Raw genomic sequence first — 22,934 nt, 5'->3', positions numbered from 1 at the left:
TTTTTACCTTGCTGTTCTGTTCCTTTTTACCTTGCTGTTCTGTTTAGAGTGGACGGAAGAATCATTTCAGTTAAAACACTTAACTGAAAGCCATCTAAATATGTCACTGTTTATACACAGCCTTGTGTTTTTAGCAGGCAGCTTTCGAGGTTTAGCAAAACAACTAGGGATGCACCGAAAGGAAAATTTTGTGCAGAAACCTGAAAATTTAGGCTGTGCTTGGCCAAAAACCAAAAGTGAAAATGCACTGCCCCACCCTCTTTTTATTATAATAGTTTTGTGACATTTTATAACTTTTCTGGGAATGTGATGTGACCAAAATCAGCAATTTTTGCATTTAAAATTCTTTTTGCGTTTACGCCGTTCACACAGCAGGATCAGAAATAAAAAATAGTTGGGACAATTACGCACATAGCGATACCAAATATATTTTTATTATTTTTTCATATTTTTATATATGGAAAACGGGAAAGGAGTGTCATTTAAACTTTTATGGAAGGTTTTTTTTTTTATTTATTTTAAATTTTTTTTTTACACTTAGGGGACTTTTAGGAGGAATCATTAGATTCCTCATACAGATCAATAGAGTTTCATAGAACTCCATTGACCTGTGAGCTCTGCGATCATTTGGTTGAGCCTGTTTAGTCAGGCTATATCAAATGAAGAGCCATGGACCACAGAGATGCAAAGGTAAGCCCTCCAGCTACCTCCTCAGTGGATCCCCACCCCTCTGGAACTAGGGAGTGTTTAAAGCACTCTTTAGATCCCACTGTCCACTTTGACAGCAGCAATCTAAAGGGTTAATAGCCAGCCGCGTGTCAGCTATTAGCTGCGGCCCCCTGCAACAGGAATTAGCAGGGGGCCATCTGGTATGGCACAGGCTCGAGTCAGGAGCCTGCACCACACACTGTGGCAACCAGTTAAATGACAGACATCGAAGCAATCTCCGATGTCAGTCATAACCGGCAGATATCAGCTGCTAATTGCAGCAGGCATCCCCAGGTTATGTCGCGGCCCCGACCCGCGGTCCGCATCATGTCCTCACCCGATTCATGACATACATGTCTGTCCTGGGTCGGTAGAGGGTTAAGCCATGCCCACCAAAATGATTGGCGGAAAATTGACTCAGTTGAAAAGGGCATTTTTTTCGGCTGATAATTTTCGGCGGCCGAAATTTTGGTGCATCCCTAAAAACAACCTGACATATATACTTCTTAAATGGCCACTGTCAAAATTTTTATATGTTTTATATCTTGGCAAAACATTAACCTTTCTAATATACTTCATAATGTTTTTTCTTGTTTTTATAGAAATCATAGCTTAATATATAAAAAAAAAAAAAAAAAACACAACTAGCGTTCCCCACACCATCCAGAACATAATCCTGTCCAGCTGCAGCATCATCTTTGTCCCAGGCACAGGCTGGGAGGAAGTAGCAATCCTCTGTGTTCACTCCTGTCTATCAGACTGAAAACAGAGGAGGTTACAGAGCAGCCTGCAGTGATAGGATTAAGAGACCCAGCACAGCACATTCAGGAAATAAAGTGAATGCATGGTGAGTGCTTGCCTTTCACATGCCCTTTCCTGAGCAGTGGATGACAGAGGGATTTGTGAGACAAATACAGGAGCTAAAAAAAAATGAATCTGCATTACCCAGTGAGTAACATATAAAAGCATTTCTTCTAATATGACAGGTACACTAACTACTTACATCAGCTCCTTCCAGAGACTTTTTTAACACAGCCACCACCTCTTCTTGGAAAGCAACTTCATCAATGCATTTTGGCCGGCTGCACAAAAATCAAAGGTTAAATACAAAATAAAAACCAGGATGAACATACATATGACAAGCTAGTAGAATCACCACCACCTACCACTGAACACAGTCACAACTGGACTAGGTTAAGCCCATTAACCTCTTAAAGACTCAGGATGCATACGCCCTGCGTCCTGAAGGACGTAGGGCGTACAGGTATGTCCGTGGAGACACCCCCCCCCCCCCCCCCATGTCAGCCATTGCCGCAAATCGCAGGTCAATTCAGACCGGCGATTCTGGGTCATACGAGTCTCCGGTGACCTGGAAAATAAGGGGTATCGGGGTTTCCAAGATCCCCCAGAAGGGATAGGAGTGAGGTGGCAGGGGTGCTACCCCTCCTGTCCCTGACCAATAGCAGATCGGGGGCGGGTGTTAAAGTTCTGTTCCCCCGCTCTGCTCACCCACAGTAGTCTGAGCAGAGTAGGGGAACCGTGATGTGAGCGGCGGTGGAGGTCCCTTACCGGGCGAAGATCCTTTAGCCTAGCAACATCAGCAGGGCGACAGTTTGGAGACCACTATGCAGTGGTTTCTTAACTGTGGCCCTCTAGATCTTGCAAATATACAACTCTAACCGTGCACGAACAGCAAACGGCTTTCTCGGAATGCTGGTAGTTCCCAGCATGCCCTTCAGCGATCAGTACATGCTGAGAGTTGTAGTTTTGCAACAGCTGGAGGCACACTGGTTAGAAAATACTGAGTTAGGTAGCAGAACTAAATTGAAGGTTTTCCAACCAGCGTGCCTCCAGCTGTTGCAAAAGTACAACTCCCAGAATGCACGGTCTGTCAGTGCATGCTGGGAGTTGTAGTTTTGAAACAGCTGGAGGTTTGCCCCCCATGTGAATGTACAGGGTACATTCACACGGACGAGTTTACAGTGAGTTTCCTGCTTCAAGTTTGAGCTGTGGCAAATTTTCCGCCGCAGCTCAAACTCCTAGCAGGAAACCCACCGCAAACCCCCGCCTGTGTGAATGTACCCTAAAGACACTACACTACCACATAATAAAGGGTAAAACACTATATACACACACCTCTTATACTAACCCCCGCCCAGCCCCCCCCCCCCCCCCCAATAAAAATGAAAAACTTATTGTACGGCAGTGTTTCCAAAACGGAGCCTCCAGCTGTGGCAAAACAGTAACTCCCAGCATTTCCGTACAGCCACTGACTGTCCAGGCTGGGAGTTTAGCAACAGCTGGAGGCACCCTGTTTGGGAATCACTGGGGTAGAATATTTTTGATAGCGGAGCCAATTGTAACGCTTGCAGCAAAGTCCACCCCTATGCAAATCCCAAATTTAGGCCTCAAATGCGCATGGCGCTCTCTCACTTCGGAGCCTTGTCGTATTATAAGGAAACAGTTTAGGGCCACACATGGGGTATTTCCGTTCTCGGGAGCCATTTGCTTTACACATTTTGGGAGGGGGGGGGGCTCTCCCTTTTTACCCCATATGAAAAGGAAAAGTTGGGGTCTACACCAGCCTATTAGTGTAAAAAAATTAAAAAATTTACACTAACATGCTGGTGTTGCCCCATTCTTTATTTTCACAAGAGGTAAATTGGGGGAAAAAAAAAAAAAGACCCCCAAAAATTTGTAACGCAGTTTCTCCTGAGTACAGAAATACCATAAATATGTGGACGTAAAATGCTCTGCATGCGCACAACATGGCTCAGGAGTGAGAGTGCACTATGTACATTTGAGGTGTAAATTTGTGTTTTGCACAGGGGTTGCTGATTTTACAGCGGTTCTGACATAAAAGCAGAAAAATAAATACCACTTCTTACCCCCATTTTGGAAACTACACCTCTCTGCTGCTGTTATCCTAAATTTTTCATTTTCACAAGGGAAAATAGGGGGGGGGGAAAGCCCCCCAAAATGTATAACCCCATATGTGGATGTAAAGTGCTCTGCTGGCGCACTACAATGCCCAGAAGAGAAGGAGCCCCCATGTGTTTACAAAGCCCCCATGCTGCCAGAACAATGGAACCTCCCACATGTAACCCCATTTTGGAAACTACACCCCTCATGTAATGTAATAAGGGGTACAGTGAGCATTTACCCCACAGGTGTCTGACAGATTTTAGGAACAGTGGTCCGTGAAAATGAAAAATGTAATTTTTCATGTGCACAGCCCACTGTTCCAAAGATCTGTCACACGCAAGTGGGGTGTAAATGCTCGCAGCACCACTTAACCCCTTAAGGACCAAGCACATTTTCCCTTAAGGACCAGAGCATTTTTTGCATATCTGACCACTGTCACTTTAAAGGAGTACTTCGGTGCACACTTTTTTCATGTTATCCCGTCCGGGCTGCAAAATAAAAGAAAACGCACTTTATCTTACCTGCCAACGAGCCCCCGGAGCTCCGGTACAGGTGTTCGGTCCCCGGACTGTATTCTTCTTACTTCCGGTTAGCCAGGCACGTCACACGGAGCTTCAGCCTATCACTGGCCGAGGCGGGACATCGCTGCGGCCAGTGATAGGCTGAAGCTCCGTGTGACGTGCCGGGCTAACCGGAAGTAAGAAGAATACAGCCCGGGGACCGAACACCTGTACCGGAGCTCCGGGGGCTCGTTGGCAGGTAAGATAAAGTGCGTTTTCTTTTATTTTGCAGCCCGGACGAGATAACATGAAAAAAGTGTGCACCGGAGTACTCCTTTAAGCATTAATAACTCCGGGATGTTTTTATTTATTAATTTGATTAAGAGATAATAGTTTTTTTTTCATGACATATTCTACTTTAACAGTAGTAAATTTTCTTCGATACTTGCATTATGTATCGGTGAAAAATTACAAAATTTCATGAAATTTAGCATTTTCTATCTTTGAAGCTCTCTGCTTGTAAGGAAAATAGACATTCCAAATACATTTTATATTGATTCACATAAACAATACGTCCACTTTATGTTGGCATCATAAAGTTGCCATGTTTTTTACTTTTGGAAGTAATCAGAGGGCTTCAAAGTTCAGCAGCAATTTTCTAATTTTTGACGAAAGTTTAAAAATCTGAATTTTTCAGGGACCAGTTCAGTTTTGAAGTGGATTTGAAGGGCTATCATATTAGAAATACCCCACAAATGACCCAATTTTAGGAACTGCACCCCTCAAAGTATTAAAAATGACATTCAGCAAGTGTGTTAACCTTTTAGGTGTTTCACAGGAATAGCAGCAAAGTGAAGGAGAAAATTCTAAATCTTCATGTTCTTGTAGACCCAGCTTTTGAATTTTTCCAAGGGGTAATAGGAGAAAAAGCCCCTCATAATTTGTAACCCAATTTCTCTAGGGTAAGAAAATAACTCATATGTGTATGTGAAGTGTTCGGCAGACACAGTAGAGCAGGGGTGTCAAATTAATCGGGGGCCGCATCAGCAGTTTGGTCACCCTCAAAGGGCCGGTTGTATCTGTAGGACCCTGCCCCCCCCCCCACATACCGTATATGCCGGCGTATAAGACGACTGGGTGTATAAGATGACCCCCAACTTTTACAGTTAAAATGTAGAGTTTGGGATATATTCGCCATATAAGACTACCCCTCCTACCGCAATGTACAGTACCTTGTAGTTCCCCCCACATTAGGTAGGCAGTATAGTTCCCCCCCCCCCACATTAGGTAGGCAGTATAGTTCCCCCCCCCCCCCCCCCACATTAGGTAGGCAGTATAGTTCCCCCCCCCCACCACATTAGGTAGGCAGTATAGTTCCCACCCCCCACCACATTAGGTAGGCAGTATAGTTCCCCCCCCCCCCCCCCACCACATTAGGTAGGCAGTATAGTTCCCCCCCCCCACCACATTAGGTAGGCAGTATAGTTCCCCCCCCCCACCACATTAGGTAGGCAGTATAGTTCCCCCCCCCCCCCCACACATTAGGTAGGCAGTATAGTTCCCCCCCCCCCCACACATTAGGTAGGCAGTATAGTTCCCCCCCCCCCACACATTAGGTAGGCAGTATAGTTCCCCCCCCCCCACACATTAGGTAGGCAGTATAGTTCCCCCCCCCCCCACATTAGGTAGGCAGTATAGTTCCCCCCCCCCCCACATTAGGTAGGCAGTATAGTTCCCCCCCCCCACATTAGGTAGGCAGTATAGTTCCCCCCCCCCACATTAGGTAGGCAGTATAGTTCTCCCCCCCCCCACATTAGGTAGGCAGTATAGTTCCCCCCCCCACATTAGGTAGGCAGTATAGTTCCCCCCCCCCACCACATTAGGTAGGCAGTATAGTTCCCCCCCCCCCACATTAGGTAGGCAGTATAGTTCCCCCCCCCCCCCACATTAGGTAGGCAGTATAGTTCCCCCACCACATTAGGTAGGCAGTATAGTTCCCCCCCCCCCCCACCACATTGGGTAGGCAGTATAGTTCCCCCCCCCCCCCACCACATTAGGTAGGCAGTATAGTTCCCCCCCCCCCACCACATTAGGTAGGCAGTATAGTTCCCCCCCCCCCCACCACATTAGGTAGGCAGTATAGTTCTCCCCCCCCCCCACATTAGGTAGGCAGTATAGTTCCCCCCCCCCACATTAGGTAGGCAGTATAATTCCCCCCACATTAGGTAGGCAGCATAGTTCCCCCCACATTAGGTAGGCAGCATAGTTCCCCCCACATTAGGTAGGCAGCATAGTTCCCCCCACATTAGGTAGGCAGCATAGTTCCCCCCACATTAGGTAGGCAGCATAGTTCCCCCCACATTAGGTAGGCAGCATAGTTCCCCCCACATTAGGTAGGCAGCATAGTTCCCCCCCCCATTAGGTAGGCAGCATAGTTCCCCCCCCATTAGGTAGGCAGCATAGTTCCCCCCACATTAGGTAGGCAGCATAGTTCCCCCCACATTTGGTAGGCAGCATAGTTCCCCCACATTAGGTAGGCAGCATAGTTCCCCCACATTAGGTAGGCAGCATAGTTCCCCCCACATTAGGTAGGCAGCATGTTCCCCCACATTAGGTAGGCAGCATGTTCCCCCACATTAGGTAGGCAGCATGTTCCCCCACATTAGGTTGGCAGCACCCCCCCCCCCTGCTCTCCCTCCCTCCCCACAGACATACAGCCTCCAGCCATATACAGTGTATGGCTGGAGGCTGTATGTCTGTGTGCTGCTCCTCTGGCCCGGGGTCACATCTACTGCTATGGCCTATGGACCATAGCAGTAGGTGCCAGGACCAGTCGAGTGGTGACCGGAACGTTGAAGATGATAACGCGCCGCCGGTCATTTACCAGGGCCTGCGCGCGTCCTCCTGCGATGATCCTGCCGTCCTCCTGTTCCTCCCGCGTATCTATGGTTGTACGCACGGGACTTCACTGACGTCCCGTACGTACAACCATAGATGCGGAGGACCGAAGGAGGATAGCCTTTTTATAAAAAAAGCGAGATTAAAGGTGAAGGCTGGCTGCGGGCCACATGACTAGGTCTGGCGGGCCGGATTCGGCCTGCGGGCCGGATGTTTGACACCCCTGCAGTAGAGGGCTCAGAAGGGAAGGAGCGACAAGGATTTTGGAGAGTGAATTTAGCTGAAATGGTTTTTGGGGAGCATGTCGCATTTAGGAAGCCCCTATTGTGCCAGAACTGCAAATAAAATAAAAAAATAAAAAAATCACACATGGCATACTATTTTGGAAACTACACCCCTAAAAGCCTTAACACCCCATTAGGTATTTGACACAAATTTACCATTCTTTACAAAGTGTAATGGGAGACAATGCCCCACAAAATTTGTATGAAAATACCCCTTATTAGGACGTAAAATGAAAATAAAGTGAACTACAATGATCCGAATAAAAGGAGTCACATTTGGCTTTTGGAAAGCAAATTTTGCTGAAATGGTTTTTGTGGGGCAAGTCGCATTTAGGAAGCCCCTATGGTGCCAGAACAGCAAAATTAAAAACCCACCTGGTAAACTATTTTGGAAACTATACCCCTCAAGGAATGTAACAAGGGGTCCAGTGAGCCTTAACACCCTACAGGTGTTTGGCGACTTTTTGTTAAAGTCGGACGTGTAAATGAAAAAAATGCTGGTTTTTCCACAAATTTTACATTTTTACAAGGGGTAATAGGAGAAAATGCCCCCAAAATTTGTAACCCCATTTCTTATGAGTATGGAAATTCCCCATGTATGGACGTCAAGTGCTCTGCTGGCGCACTACAATGCTTAGAAGAGCTTTTGGAGAGAGAATTTGTTTGGAATGGAAGTCAGGGGCCATGTGCGCTTACAAAGCACCCCCCGTCCCCCCCCCGCCCCCACACACACACACACACACACACACACACACACACACAAACACGTGACCCCCATTTTGGAAACTACACCCCTCACAGAATTTAATAAGGGGTGCATCGAGCATTTACACCCCACTGGTGTTTGAGAGATCTTTGGAACAGTGGGCTGTGCACAAGAAAACTTCCAAAAATCTGTCAGACACCAGTGGGGCGTAAATGCTCACGGCACCCATTATTACATTACGTGAAGGGTATAGTTTCCAAAATGGGGTCACATGTGGGGGGGTCCATTGTTCTGGCACTATGGGGGCTTTGTAAACACACGTGGCCTTCAATTCCAGACAAATTTTCTCTCCAAAAGCCCAGTGGTCTTTCTCCCCTTTGAGCATTGAAGTGCACCCGCAGAGCACTTTACATCCACATATGGGGTATGTTCTTAATTACAAATTTTCGGGGGCTATTTTTTTTTCCAATTTTGCCTTGTGAAAGTGAAAATTTTTAGCGTAACCCCAGCATTTTATGAAAAAAAGAAATTTCTCATTTTCCCATCCAACATTAACAAAAATTTGTCAAACATGTTGGGTGTTAAGGCTCTCTCTACCCCTTGTTGCGTTCCGTGAGGGGTGTAGTTTCCAAAATGGGGTCACATGTGGGTATAAATTTTTTTGCGTTTTATGTCAGAACCGCTGTGAAATTTGGCACCCCTGTGCAAATCCCCAATTTAGTCCTCAAATGTACATAGTGTGTTCTAGGGATCGACCGATATCTTTTTTTTTAGGGCCGATACCGATAATCGGTGCAGGTTAGGGCCGATAGCCGATAACTTATACCGATATTCCGGTATAAGTTATCGGCTATTTAACCCCCTGCGACACCGCTGCAGATCATTGATTTAAAGCGGGCGCTTTAAATCAATGATCGGCAGTGGCTTTTGCGGGGCCATAGGCCGCCGCCGCCACCCGCTTCTCTCCTCTACCTGTCAGGGTGGTCCGGGCCATCCATCGTTCATGTAGTGTCCGGGGGCGTTCCGGGTGGTCCGGTCCGGGCTGTCCTTCTCCGGCGGTCATCTTCTCCACTCCGGGCAGGCTCCGGCCTAGTACGCTGCATAGACGCCGCTACGCCGTGACGCCCGTGCGCAGCGACGCACCTGACGTCACGGCGTAGCGGCGTACTAGGCCGGAGCCTGCCCGGAGTGGAGAAGAAGACCGTGGGAGAAGAAGGACAGTCCGAACCGGTTCACCCTCCACCCGGAACGCCCCCGGACACTACAGGAGGGAAGGATGGATGGCCCGGACCACCCCCATTACGGGTAAGTTACATTTTTTTTATTGACTCGGAGGGTCCCGACCGGTATAGCGGTATGGGCAAAAATCCATACCGGTATACCGCCTAGCATCACGGTGGGGGGTGCGACGCGGTGCGGGGGGTGCGGTGCGGCGGGTCGAGGAGGTGGCGGTCGCGGTGCGGGGCATTACCGGCAAGATAATTGCCGATACCGATAATGCCCAAAATCGTGATTATCGGCCGATAATATCGGCCATACCGATAATCGGTCGATCCCTAGTGTGTTCTCACTCCTGAGCCTTGTTATGCGTCCGCAGAGCATTTTACATCACATATGGGGTATTTTAGTAAAATTTACACTGGACTGGACTTGGCTGGACGATCATCAAGCCAATAGCAGCCAGCAGGGGAGGGGTTAACAGCATCATCTCGCAGCTCTGCCGGCTGGCTGAGTTCAGTCAGTGGTCAGATCTGCGAGAAGGAGCCGTGGATCCCCCCCCTGCCAAGATCAGAGCCCCCCCCCCCCCCTCAGGAGAGAAGAAGCCCCCATAGAGCAGGGACAGAATAAAACCCAGGGAAAGGTAGAAGTAAAAAGTTAAAAAAAAAAAAAAAAATGTTCCCCCACTCTGGGTGTTAGCGGGAAACTCGTTTTGGACCTTGTGCACCCATTGCTGGATAAGGGTTACCACGTGTATGTGGACAACTTTTATACCAGCATCCCTCTGTTCACATCCCTTGCTGCCAGATCCACGTCCGCTTGTGGGACTGTGTGGAAAAGCCAGGGAGGCCTCCCACTAAATTTTATCCAGACACCTATTCCCAAGGGTAAGTCCCATGCCCTTACCCATGAAAACCTGTTGCTGGTCAGGTATAAGGATAAGAGGGATGTCCTTATGCAGACCACAATTCATGGTAACGGCAGCTCACCCGTCCCTGTGCGAGGTACCACATCACCGGTCCTCAAGCCAGATTGTATTCTGGACTACAATCTGTATATGGGGGGGGGGGGAGTTGATCTTTCTGATCAAGTCCTTAAGCCATACATTGCCATGCGGAAAACACGGGTATGGTACAGGTTACCATGTACAACTCTATTCTACTGTCCCAGTATGTTTGCAACACAGGGGCATTCCTCCAGTTCCAAGAAGAAGTCCTAAAAGGCCCTGATCTTTGGCGACCGGGAAAGATCAGGCTGGACTTCCCAAGGAGTTGAAGAAGTTATAAGTGCCAGGATCGTCCCAGGCCAGCACTTTCCAAGTGAAGTACCCCACACTAGAAAGAAGGGACGAACCGAGAAAAGATGCAGAGTGTGTTACAAGAGGGGGATTCGGAAGGACAACACCAATCAATGTGACACTTGCCCCGATCATCCGGGCCTCTGCATTAAAAACTACTTCAGGGAGTATCACGCTTCCATGGAGAACTAAATTTTCCCTATTCATTTTAATTTCCCATAATTTGACTCCAATGTACCAAGTCCAGAGTACATTCCAAATTTTAACCCCATAAACCAATAAATTGCCCAAAATATTTTTTTAATCAAAATTGAGTCACTATCATCGGGGACTTTTTATGTTGCCTCAACAGGTTGCAACAGTTTAGGGACGGCCACACACATCACATTCCCAGAATGATGATTCAGAGCATAGGGTTTGGGGTGGGCATATTTTTTAGTTTTGGCTATGCTCTGGGTCAACATTCTGGGAACATAACCTGTTTTATAATTTTATGTCCCACTGTACCCCATTTTAGTGTACCCCAGTTATTTACCCCATGTAATGCCCCTTGAGGGGGGTGGGGTCCTGCTGTTCTGGCTCCATAGGCAGCAATGCAGAAGCTCAAGGCCCTGACTGATCTCCGGCACATCTGAGACCAGTGTGCACGCTGTTTACACCCAGATATGAGGTATGTCCTTACTCCAAAGAAATGTATTTACAAATTTACAATAACATTTTCTCCTCATACCACTTGTGAAAATGACAAATTTGGGGTAACCCCAGCATTTTAGTGTAAAAAAAATCTAATTTTTCCTTTTCACATCCCACTTAATGAACATTTATCAAACACCTGTGGGGTGTTAAGGCTCACTGTACCCCTTGTTATGTTCCTTGAGGGGTGTAGTTTACAAAATAGTATGCAATGTGTTTTTTTTTTTTTTTTTTTTACTGTTCTGGCACCATAAGGGCTTCCTAAATGCGATATGCCATTAAAATAGCTTTGTAATCCACTTAACACTGTAGATCATTTTCCTTTTATTTTTAAAATTTACTGCTTTCCGTTATACTTTTCCCCAGCGCCCGGTAAGATGGTGGCCATCTTACCATGTGACCACGGGGGGTTTCATCCCCCCCCCCAGCGATCGCTGCTATCAGCTAGTCAAATCTGACTAGCTGATAGCAGCGTTTCGCTATCAGAATACTTAGCTGCGCGGTGTGCGAGTCCGGATCACGGGGATCGGAACACACACCACTCTGCTAAGTGTCCCTTACCCGTCCCCTGGCATCACTTACACGGCCATGCGGTGTCCCGAGCGGTCCCTGCGCAGAGCGGCGTCCTCCAGGCGGTCCCGGGGGTGGTGCGTCCCCGCGGTGAGTTTGCAGCAGCAGGGCGGCATCTTCATTGGCAGCAATGAAATCGCCGTAAAGCGATCTCACCGCTGCCTCTGGGAGTTTCAAAATTGCAACTCCCAGCATGCCCAGACAGCCTTTGGCTTTCTGGGCATGCTGGGAGTTGTAGTTTTGCAACATCTGGAGGGCCACAGTTTGGAGACCACTGTATAATGGTCTCCAATCTGTGGTCTTCCAGATGTTCCAAAATTACAAATCTCAGCATGCCCACTCTGTTGAGGCATGCTGGGAGTTGTAGTTCTGTAACATCTGGAAGACCACAGATTGGAGACCATTATACAGTGGCCTACAAACTGTGGACCTCCAGCTGTTGCAAAACTACAACTCCCAGCATGCCCAGACTGCCCAAGCATGCTGGGAGTTGTAGTTCGTCAACATCTGACCCTTCAGATGTTGCCGAAATACAACTTCCAGCATGTCTGGCCATGCTGGGAATTATAGTTTTGCAACAGCTGGAGGCACACTAGTTGGGAAACATTGTTCGTTTCCTAACTCTTTTTCCCAACCCGTGTGCCTCCAGCTGTGCCTCCAAACTATAACGCCCAGCATGCACTGACAGACCATGCATGCTGGGAATTGAAGTTGTGCAACAGCTGGAGGCACACTGGTTTGGAAACACTAAGTAAAAAACTTTCAAGTGTATTGCAACCAGTGTGCCTTCAGCTGTTGCATAACTACAACCCTCAGCATGCACGGACTGCCAAAGGGCATGCTGGGAGTTGTAGCAGTATGCCTCCAGCTGTTGCATAACTACAAGTTCCAGCATGTCCTTCTGCTGTCACTGCATGCTGAGATTTGAAGTTTTTGCAACAGTTGAAGGCACACTGGTTGCGAAACACTGAGTCTGTTTCCGTGTTTCGCAACCAATGTGCCTCCAGCTGTTGCAAAACTACAACTCCCAGCATGCACGGACAGCCAAAGGGCATGCTCGGAGTTGGAGTTTTGCAACAGCTGGATGTTTCCCCCCCCCCCCCCTCCCCCCAATGTGAATGGACAGGGTACACTCACATGGGCGGAGGTTTACAGGGAGTGCTGCAAGATTGAGATGCACCAAACTCGCTGTGAACCCCCGCTCGTGTGACTGTACCCTAAAAACACTACACTTAAAATAAGTAAAAAACACTACATATACACATACCGCTACACAGCCCCCTCCCCAATAAATATGAACAACGTCTGGTACGGCACTGTTTCCAAAATGGAGCCTCCAGCTGTTGCAAAACAACAACTCCCATTGACAGCCATTGACTGTCCAGGCATGTTTGGAGTTTTGTAACAGCTGGAGGCAACCTGTTTGGGAAACACTGGCATAGAATACCCCTATGTCCACCCCTATGCAATCCCTAATTTAGGCCTCAAATGCGCATGGCGCTCTCTCACTTTGGAGCCCTGTCATATTTCAAGGCAACAGTTTAGGGACACATATGGTGTATCGCCGTTCTCGGGAGAAATTGCCTTACAGATTTTGTGGGGCTTTTACCCATTATGAAAAGGAACAGTTGGAGTCTACACCAGTATGTTAGTGTATAAAAATTAAATTATTTACACTGACATAGGGATCGACCGATATAGTTTTTTTTAGGGCCGATACCGATAATCGGTGCAGGTTAGGGCAGATAGCCGATAACTTATACCGATATTCCGGTATAAGTTATCGGCTATTTAACCCCCTGCGACACCGCTGCAGATCATTGATTTAAAGCGGGCGCTTTAAATCAATGATCTGCAGTGGCTTTTGCGGGGCCATAGGCCGCCGCCGCCACCCGCTTCTCTCCCCCTACCTGTCAGGGTGGTCCGGCCCATCCATCCTTCCTTCCTTCCTGTAGTGTCCTGGGGCGTTCTGGGTGAAATGTGAACTGGTCCGGGCTGTCCTTCTCCGGCAGTCATCTTCTCCACTCTGGGCAGGCTCCGGCCTAGTACGCTCCATAGATGCCGCTGCGCAGTGACGCCCGTGCGCAGCGACGCACCTGACGTCACGGCGTCTATGCAGTGTACTAGGCCGGAGCCTGCCCGGAGTGGAGAAGATGACCGCCGGAGAAGGACAGCCCGGACCAGCTCACACTTCACCCGGAACGCCCCAGGACACTACAGGAAGGAAGGATGGCCCGGACCACCCCCATTACGGGTAAGTTAAATTTTTTTATTGACTCGGAGGGTGGGGCCCAACCGGTATAGCGGTATGGGCAAAAATCCATATCGGTATACCGCCCAGCATCACGGTGGGGGGGGGGGGGGGGGGGGTGGCGGTCGCGGTGCGGGGGCGGAGCTTTATCGGCAAGATAATTGCCGATACCGATAATGCCCAAAATCGTGATTATCGGCCATACAGATAATCGGTCGATCCCTACACTGACATGCAGGTGTTGCCGCATACTTTACATTTTCACAAGAGGTAAATGGGAAAAAAAGATCCCCATTTTTTGGGACACAATTTAGCCGGAGTACGGAGATACCACATATGTGGGCGCAAAGTGCTCTGCGGGCGCACAACAAGGCCCATAAGGTAGAGTGCACCATGTACATTTGAGGTGATTTGCACAGGGGTGTCACAGATGTTAAATGAAGAATAAGGACATTGGTATAATTGATGTGTTATAATTGGGTGCAAAAAGTGGTATTATTGTGAGATTAAAACTCTACATAATGAAGAAAAAAAATTCTAAAACTAATAACGACGACAAAACTTACTGCTTAGGTGCAGATACGCTGCAGACAAAGCTCCTACTAAATAGAGCTGCGGTGTAAATTTATGCTCTGAGGAGAATTCTAAATTTAAACGCAATTCAAGAAAGTAGCTGCACAAGAATGATAAATTTAACGCAGCTGCGCCAAATTTAGACAACAGGCAGAGGGGTAAAAAACTTCTATTATACACTGGAAATGATACATGTCCCCCATGGGGTATTTCAATACTCAGAAGAAATGGGGTTACAGATTTTGGGGACATTTTCTCCTATTGCCCCTTGTAAAAATGTTAAATTTGGGGGAAACCCGCATTTTAGTTGAAAAAAAATAAAAATAAATTATTATATATATTTATTTACACATCCAAAGTCGTCAAACACCTGTGAGGTATTAAGGTAGGGCTGGGCGGTATACCGGTTCATACCAAATACTGAAATTTTTGGCCTGCACGATATTAATTTTTCCCATACCGCAATAATTATACCACAGTAATTTTTCCCCTCGGGAATGAATGAATCAGCCCAGCGCTGCGCTGTCTCCACATCGGGGAACTAATCATATGTGACCCGCCAGCGCTGTTCTGCTACCCCCTAATTAATTATCAGCCCAGCGGGGTACTACTCGCATATGTCAAGCACTGCCCTCCTCCTCTTTGTTGGGGGCCGCTGGCGCTGGAACTCACTGTACGCCAGTGGTCTCCAACCTGCAGACCTCCAGAAGTTGCAAAACTACAATTCCTAGCATGCCCGGACAACCAACGGCTTCTTACATGACAGTGGGCTCAGCCTATCACTGGCCGGGGCGGGACATCGCTCCGGCCGGTGATAGGCTGACGGCTGTCCGACGTTCCAGTCCCCTGCGTAAGGCCGACGTAGGTAAGTTATAGTTTATTTTCTTTATCTTTTGCAGCCCGGGCATAGGGATACAGCGTACAGCAGTGGTCTCAAACCTGCAGACCTCCAGCTGTTGCAAAACTACAACTCCCAGCATGCCCGGACAGCCGTTGGTTGTCCGGGCATGCTGGGAGTTGTAGTTTTGCAACATCTGGAGGTCCGCAGGTTGGAGACCACTGGCGTACAGTGAGTTCCAGCGCCAGCGGCCCCCAACAAAGAGGAGGAGGGCAGTGCTTGACATATGTGAGTAGTACCCCGCTGGGCTGATAATTATTGGGGGGGGGGGGAGCAGAACAGCGCTCGCGGGTCACATGATTTTGGGGGGTGGTGGTGGTGAAAGAAATACCGTTATATACCGTGGAACCGCCATAAGTAACAAAAATACCGTGATACACATATTTGGTCATACCACCCAGCTCTATATTAAGGCTCACTGTACCCCTTGTTACGTTCCTTGAGGGGTGTAGTTTCCAAAATAGTATGCCATGTAGGTTTTTTTTTTTTTTTTTTTTTTGCTGTACTGGCACTATAGGGGCTTCCTAAATGTGACATGCCCCCCAAAAAACATTTCAGCAAAATTTGCTTTCCAAAAGCCAAATGTGGCTCCTCTTCTGAGCATTGTAGTGCGCCAGCAGTGCACTTGATGTCCACACATGGGGTATTTTCATGCTCAGAAGAGATGGGGGGGGGGGGGGGTGTTACACATTTTGGGGGGCATTTCTCCTATTACCCCCTGTAAAAATTTAAAACTTGGGGAAAAAACTGCATTTTAGTGGAAAAAAAAAAAAAAAATTTATATATATATATATATATATATATATATATATATATATATATATATATATATATATATATATATATATATATATATCATTTACACATCCAAAGTCGTCAAACACCTGTGGGGTGTTAAGGCTCACTGTACCCCCCCTTGTTACGTTCCTTGTGCGGTGTAGTTTACAAAATAGTATGCCATTTTTTTTTTGGGCTGTTCCGGCACCATAGGGGCTTCCTAAACGAGACATGCCCCCCAAAAACCATTTCAGAAAAACTCTCCCAAATCCCACTGTTGCTCCTTCCCTTCTGAGCCCTCTAGTGCACCCACAGAGCACTTGACATCCACATATGAGGTATTTCCTCGAGAGAAATTGGGTTACACATTGTAGGAAGATTTCTCTCCTTTTACCCCTTTTTAAAATTTTAAAAACTGGGTCTACAAGAACACGCCAGTGTAAAAAAAAAACTAAGATTTTGAATTTTCTCCTTCAATTTGCTGCTATTCCTGTGAAACACCTTAAGTGTTAACAAACCTTTTGAATGTCATTTTGAATACTTTGAGGGGTGCAGTTTTTATAATGGGGTAATTTATAGGGTATTTCTAATAAGACGGCCCTTCAAATCCACTTCAAAACTGAACTGGTCCCTGGAAAATTTCAATTTAGAAAATTTGAAAATTGCTGCTATACTTTGAAGCCCTCTGATGTCTTCCAAAAGTAAAAACATGTCAACTTTATGATGCCAACATAAAGTAGACATTGTGTGTGTGAATCAATATATAATTTATTTGGAATATCCATTTTCCTTATAAGCAGAGCGCTTCAAAGTAAAAAAAAAAAAAAAAGACAAAATTTTCTATTTTTTCATAACATTTTGGAATTTTTCACCAAGAAATTATGCAAGTATTGACCACTAATTTAAAGTAGAATATGTCACGAAAAAACTCTCTGAATCAGAATATAAGGTAAAAGCATTCCAGAGTTATTAATGCTTAAAGTGACAGTGGTCAGATGTGCAAAAATTGTCCAGAGCAGGATAGGTTTTCTATGGGGAACTGCCTCTGCTCTGGACAGTTCCTGACATGGACAGGGATGTCAAAAAGAGAGCCCTGTGGAAAGACCTAACCAAGTTTCTCTCAGCTGGCCTTCTGCTGCCATGGCCATCACCTAGACTCCTGGGGTTGCCAATGGGGGACAGGGGGAGTCCCACCCCCCCACAGTTAATCCCATAGATGCCATGATTAGTATTGCCATGGCAATCACCTAGACATCCTGGGGTTGCCAATGGGGGACAGGGGGAGTCCCACCCCCCCCCCCCCCAGTTAATCCCATAGATGCCATGATTAGTATTGATCACTGCATCTATGGGGTTAATGTTGCAGAGACCGGCGTGATCCCAGTCTCAGCAGCTATGGCAGGATCCTGGCTTTGACTGACCGATCCTGCAGCTGATCTCCTGCAGCGCATAACAGGAGCTGAACAGGACATATTGAGCGAACCTGACTGAAGGTAGGATGTATACGTCCTGTAGTGGGAATGGGGTTAAGGTAATTCTTAATGGCTATTAAAATAAGTGATCATAATTAAAGAAATAACATCCAGAACAAAATCCGACCGTAAAACTGGTAACTGTAGAACTAACCATAGACGTGTGAAATAACCTGCAGCAATTTCTACTTTCTTGTTTAGAATAATGGTTGCTTATTTATTTTATTTTATTTTTTTTTTTTAAATATGACCGAAAAAAACACTGAATGTGGCACATAAATTAACAAAATAAAGTAACTTCAAGGTGCCCCCAAATGGACAACTGCAAACATTCCATCTAATACAGAATACTGTGATGGATTCATTCTTAGTGTCTATTCACATGTACAGTAGACTGCGCATATTTAATGTTGCAGACCTGAAGCTGTGTACGTCATTTAGTTTACATTGAAATCTGCAGCTTCAAATCTGCTGAATCAAATATGCGGAGGACACTGTACTTGTGAATAGACCCTTATGCTGGCTTTAAACTTGAGTTGAAGACTTTGTTGAGAGCTTCCATAACAGGTTAAATGTCAGACTAGTGCTGGGCGGTATACCGGTTCATACCGAATACCTGTGTTTTTTCTGTACGATATGAATTTTTCCCTATACTGCAATACCGGTGCCCTCCCCAACTGAATGAATTAACTTTACCCGCATGAGCTGCTCTCCTCCTCCTGTGACCCGCGACACTGGAAAAGGCGTTGCAGAACTCCTGCGCCCGCGGCTCCCAACTCATTCATTTTTAGCGCCACGGCTCACAAGCATTTCCATTTTTAAAGTTAAAAAACAAAACCTATATAAGATGGGTATTGCTGTAATCGTATGGACCAACAGAATAAAGAAGATGAGGTGGATTTATCAAAACATGAGTAGAGGAAAAGTTGACTAGTTGCCCATAGAAACCAATCAGATTTCTTCTTTCATTTCTCAGAGGCCTTTTCAAAAATGAAAGAAGCAATTTGACTGGTTGCTATGGACAACTGGTCAACTTTTCTGTTACCCAGGTTTTGATAAATCTTCCCCAATGTGTCATTTTTACTGAAAAGTGCACTGCGTAGAAACAGAAGCCCTCCCAATTTAAAAAAAATTCCGGTGTAAACAGGTAAGTTTTTCTTAACTTACCGTAACTCTAGTCTAGTTAATCAGATCTGTCACACAGAATTATTTCATTTTTTTGTTTTAATAGCCAGCAATACATGACGTTTCCTATCATGTTGCTCTAAAATCAGGCTGAAGTGTAGAAAATTAACCCCTTAAAAAGGACATGGCCCATTTTGGCCTTGAGGACACAGCTAACTTTTCTTCCTTGCTTTCTAAGAGACATAACTTAATTTTTCCACCTACAAAGCCATATGATGGCTTTTTTTGCGCGACCAATTGTACTTTGTAATGACATGTGATTGCATACAGAAGTCCCCAATGGGGACTTAAAAAGTGCTCTTTATTCTGTAAGTCGATGCTATTCTCTATATGGGAATGTATGAGGGCTAATTTTTTGCGCCACGATTTGTAGTTTTTATCTGTACCATTTGTTTTGATGGGATTTTTGATCTTTTTTAATTTTTATTCTTCTGATAGGATACTAAAAATTTGTAGCATTAGCGTTCAGTATTTCTTTTTTTTATAAGGTGAGAGGGTTTTATATAGTTTTAGAGACTTTAGTATACACTTTTTAAGTCCCTTTAGGGGACTTTTGTATGCAATCACAGCGATCCACTTATACAGCCTGGGATCTCAGGTATATACTAATAGGACCCAACCCCTCTGACCAATGTGCCTTCACCACAGGCTGTGCACAGATGCACTGATCGAAGAAGGCCAAGATTTTTTTAAAGTGAAACTTAACTACTTTCTAAAGTAAAACTAAAAACTACCCCCGGCTAGCTCAGCGGGCTGTTCGGGATCGCCGCGGTGACACAAGGAGGTCTCCTTACCTGCTTCCTGGTGTCCGATCGCCGAATGACTGCTCAGTGCCTGAGATCCAGGCATGAGCAGCCAAGCGGCAGAATCATTGATCAATGGTTTCCTATGAAAAACCATTGATCAATGTAAAAGATCAGGGTGTGCAATGTTATAGCCCCCTATGGGAGCTATAACATTGCAAAAAAAAAAAAAAAGGTAATAAAGATCACTTAACTCCTTAAACATATGTGCTATCGCCGCGGATAGGTTTGATTTTGTCGTACTTCTGGAAAAAAATCATAACTACATGCAGGAAAATGTATATGTTTAAAAATGTCCTCTTTTGACCCCTATAACTTTTTAATTTTTCTGCATATGGGGATGTATGAGGGCTCATTTTTTGCACCGTGATCTGATGTTTTTATCGGTATCATTTCTGTTTTGATTGGACTTTTTGATCGCCTTTTATTAACTTTTTTATGGTATAAAAAATTACCATAAATTACGCAATTTTGGACTTTGGATTTTTTTTTACATGTACGCCATAGACTGTGCAGTTTAATTTACTATATATTTTTATAGTTCTGACATTTACACAGACGGCGATACCACATGTTTATTTTTATTTACTTTTTTTTATTGGGAAAAGGGGGGTGATTCTGACTTATGGAAGGGGTTAAATTATCTTTATTAACACTTTATTCTCACTTTCTTTTTTTTTGCAGTGTTATAGCTCCCATAGGGACCAATGCGATATGACACGGGGTCAGCGCATGACCCCACGTTCTATCGCGGCAGCCCGCTCATGATGTATGCATATGTCCTGTAGCGGGAAGGGGTTAAAGGTAAAGAGGAAAAAATGAAAGTGCAAAAACAAAAATGTGGTCTTTAAGGGGTTAAAGGGGTACTCCGTCATGATCACAGCCTCCAGCTCAGAGCACAAATTGTTCTGAATGCTGGAGCACCGGAGTACCCCATTAAGGTGTATTCACACGTACAGTATTCTGCGCAGATTTGATGCACAGGATTTGAAGCTGTGTTCAATCATTTTATTTATATTGAAACCTGCAGCAAAAAATCCTGCGCACCAAATCTGTGCAGGATACTGCACGTGTGAATACACTTGAGGGTCTATTCACAGATACAGTATTCTGTGCAAATTTGATGCGCAGGATTTCAAGCTCAGGTATGTGGAATTCCTATTGCCCGGGACATGCAGTTCCGGGTGCCGGGCAGGTGAATTTTTCCGGCCCTTAGCCCGGCTTCGGGCAAGCAGGGCCGGACCTGACAATCGCTGCGGCGCTCTGCAGTCTGTATGGGGGACTCCTGCCCGCTCCATACTCTGCAGCCCCCGGCTGTGGAAACTTGCGTCCTCTGAAGCAGAGCAGGGGAGATGAGAAGCTGTCTCTCCCCTGCTCTGCCTTCTTTCTGCCATGCAGACATGCGAGGGGGAGATGAGGCAGCGTGGCTTCTTGCTCCCCGTGCAGACCTGCGTCCTCTGGCTTCGCTCCCCCCAGCTCTAGCTTCGGGGAGAGCTGAGGGAGGAGCAGTCGCATGTCTGCACGGGGCACAAGTTTCACACCGTCGATAATAGCCAGCATGCAGCACTCTGCAGTATGTATGGAGCGGGCTCGGGATTCCTGCCCGCTCCATACTCTGCAGCCCCCGGCTGTTCTCAGTAGCCAGGGGCCGCCGCTAATAGCCAGCATAGCCGCGGCTGGCTATTAACCCTTTAGATCACCGCTGTGAAAGCTGACAGCCGTGTCTAAAGGCACATGTGTATGCTCCCTGGTGGGCTAGTGGGGTGGATCGCCCCCATGCAGCGCGATCGCGAGGGGGGCGATCCACTATGGAGGTAGCCGGAGGGCTTACCTCTGGTTCCCTGCTGTCCTGTGGCTCTGTCATTGATAGTTCCTGGCTGGACCAGGCTCTATCAATGGATCACAGAGCACACAGATCAACTGAGTTCAATAGAACTCTATTCATCTGTATGAGGAATCTAATGATTCCTCCTATAAGTCTAATAAGTTTTAATAAGTTTTTTAAAAAAAACACACATTAACCCTTCCATGATAAAAGTTCAAGTCACCCCCTTTTCCTATTTAAAAACATGCAAACATAATTCAAATAAACATATTTGGTAATGCTTTGTGCGTAATTGTACGACCTATTCAAATTTAACATTATATATCCTGTACGGTAAATGTAAAAAAAATAAACCACAGAATTGCAATTTTTATAATATCCCAGAAAAAATTAAAAGTAAAAAAAAAAGTGATTAAAAAGTCAGATCAATACCAAAATGGTACGGATACAAAAAACAGATTATGGCGCAAAAAATGAGCCCTCATACAGCCTGGTATGTGGAAAAAAAAAATAAAAGCTATAGGGGTCAAAAAATGGCAATTACATTTTTTTTTTTTTTTAAATTTGTAAAACATGATGTAAACTATACAAATCTGGTATCGCTGTAATCAGACCGGCCTAAAGTATCAAACTAACATGTTAGCTCAACCACAAGGTAAATGGCGTAGAAAAGAAATAACACCAAATCTGCAAAATTATCTTTTACTATTTCAATTTCACTTCACCAATTATATATATATTTTTTTGGACCAGAGAATATGTTATTGAAAATTAAAAAGCTATCCTTATAGTAAGTAGTTATGGCTATTATAGGGCAAGGAGGAAAAAATGAGCGTAAAAAGCAAAAATTGGCCATGAGGGACAAGTAGATTTTGCTCCATTTTAGTCCCGTGGACAAGTAGTTTTTTTAAATAAAATTTCCACCCCTGAAGCTGTGTTTAGTTAAAGGGGTTATCCAGGAAAAAAAACTTTTTTATTTATATCAACTGGCTCCAGAAAGTTAAACAGATTTGTAAATTACTTCTATAAAAAAATCTTAATCCTTTCAGTACTTATGAGCTTCTGAATTTAAGGTTGTTCTTTTCTGTCTAAGTGCTCTCTGATGACACCTGTCTCGGGAACCTCCCAGTTTAGAAGAGGTTTGCTATGGGGATTTGCTTCTAAACTGGGCGTTTCCCGAGACAGGTGTCATAAGAGAGCACTTAGACAGAAAAGAACAACCTTAAATTCAGAAGCTCATAAGTACTGAAAGGATTAAGATTTTTTAATAGAAGTAATTTACAAATCTGTAACTTTCTGGAGGCAGTTGATATATATAAAAAAGTTTTTTCCTGGAATACCCCTTTAACAT

General features: G+C 45.5%; 1 protein-coding gene across 5 annotated transcripts in view; it reads right to left on the bottom strand.

The window, feature by feature from the left end:
• The window catches only part of RFC4 (replication factor C subunit 4), a 148,937-nt gene that overhangs the window by 62,313 nt on the left and 63,690 nt on the right, over nt 1-22,934 (bottom strand). For all 5 annotated transcript variants that reach the window (XM_056565308.1, XM_056565309.1, XM_056565306.1 and 2 more), the window contains one exon: nt 1,712-1,790. In XM_056565308.1, coding sequence (XP_056421283.1) covers nt 1,712-1,790 — 79 coding nt within the window. The remainder of the gene's footprint in view (nt 1-1,711; nt 1,791-22,934) is intronic.

Source organism: Hyla sarda, chromosome 3, assembly GCF_029499605.1.
Source record: "Hyla sarda isolate aHylSar1 chromosome 3, aHylSar1.hap1, whole genome shotgun sequence".
NCBI lineage: Eukaryota > Metazoa > Chordata > Amphibia > Anura > Hylidae > Hyla > Hyla sarda.
This window is presented reverse-complemented; position numbering and strand designations above follow the sequence as displayed.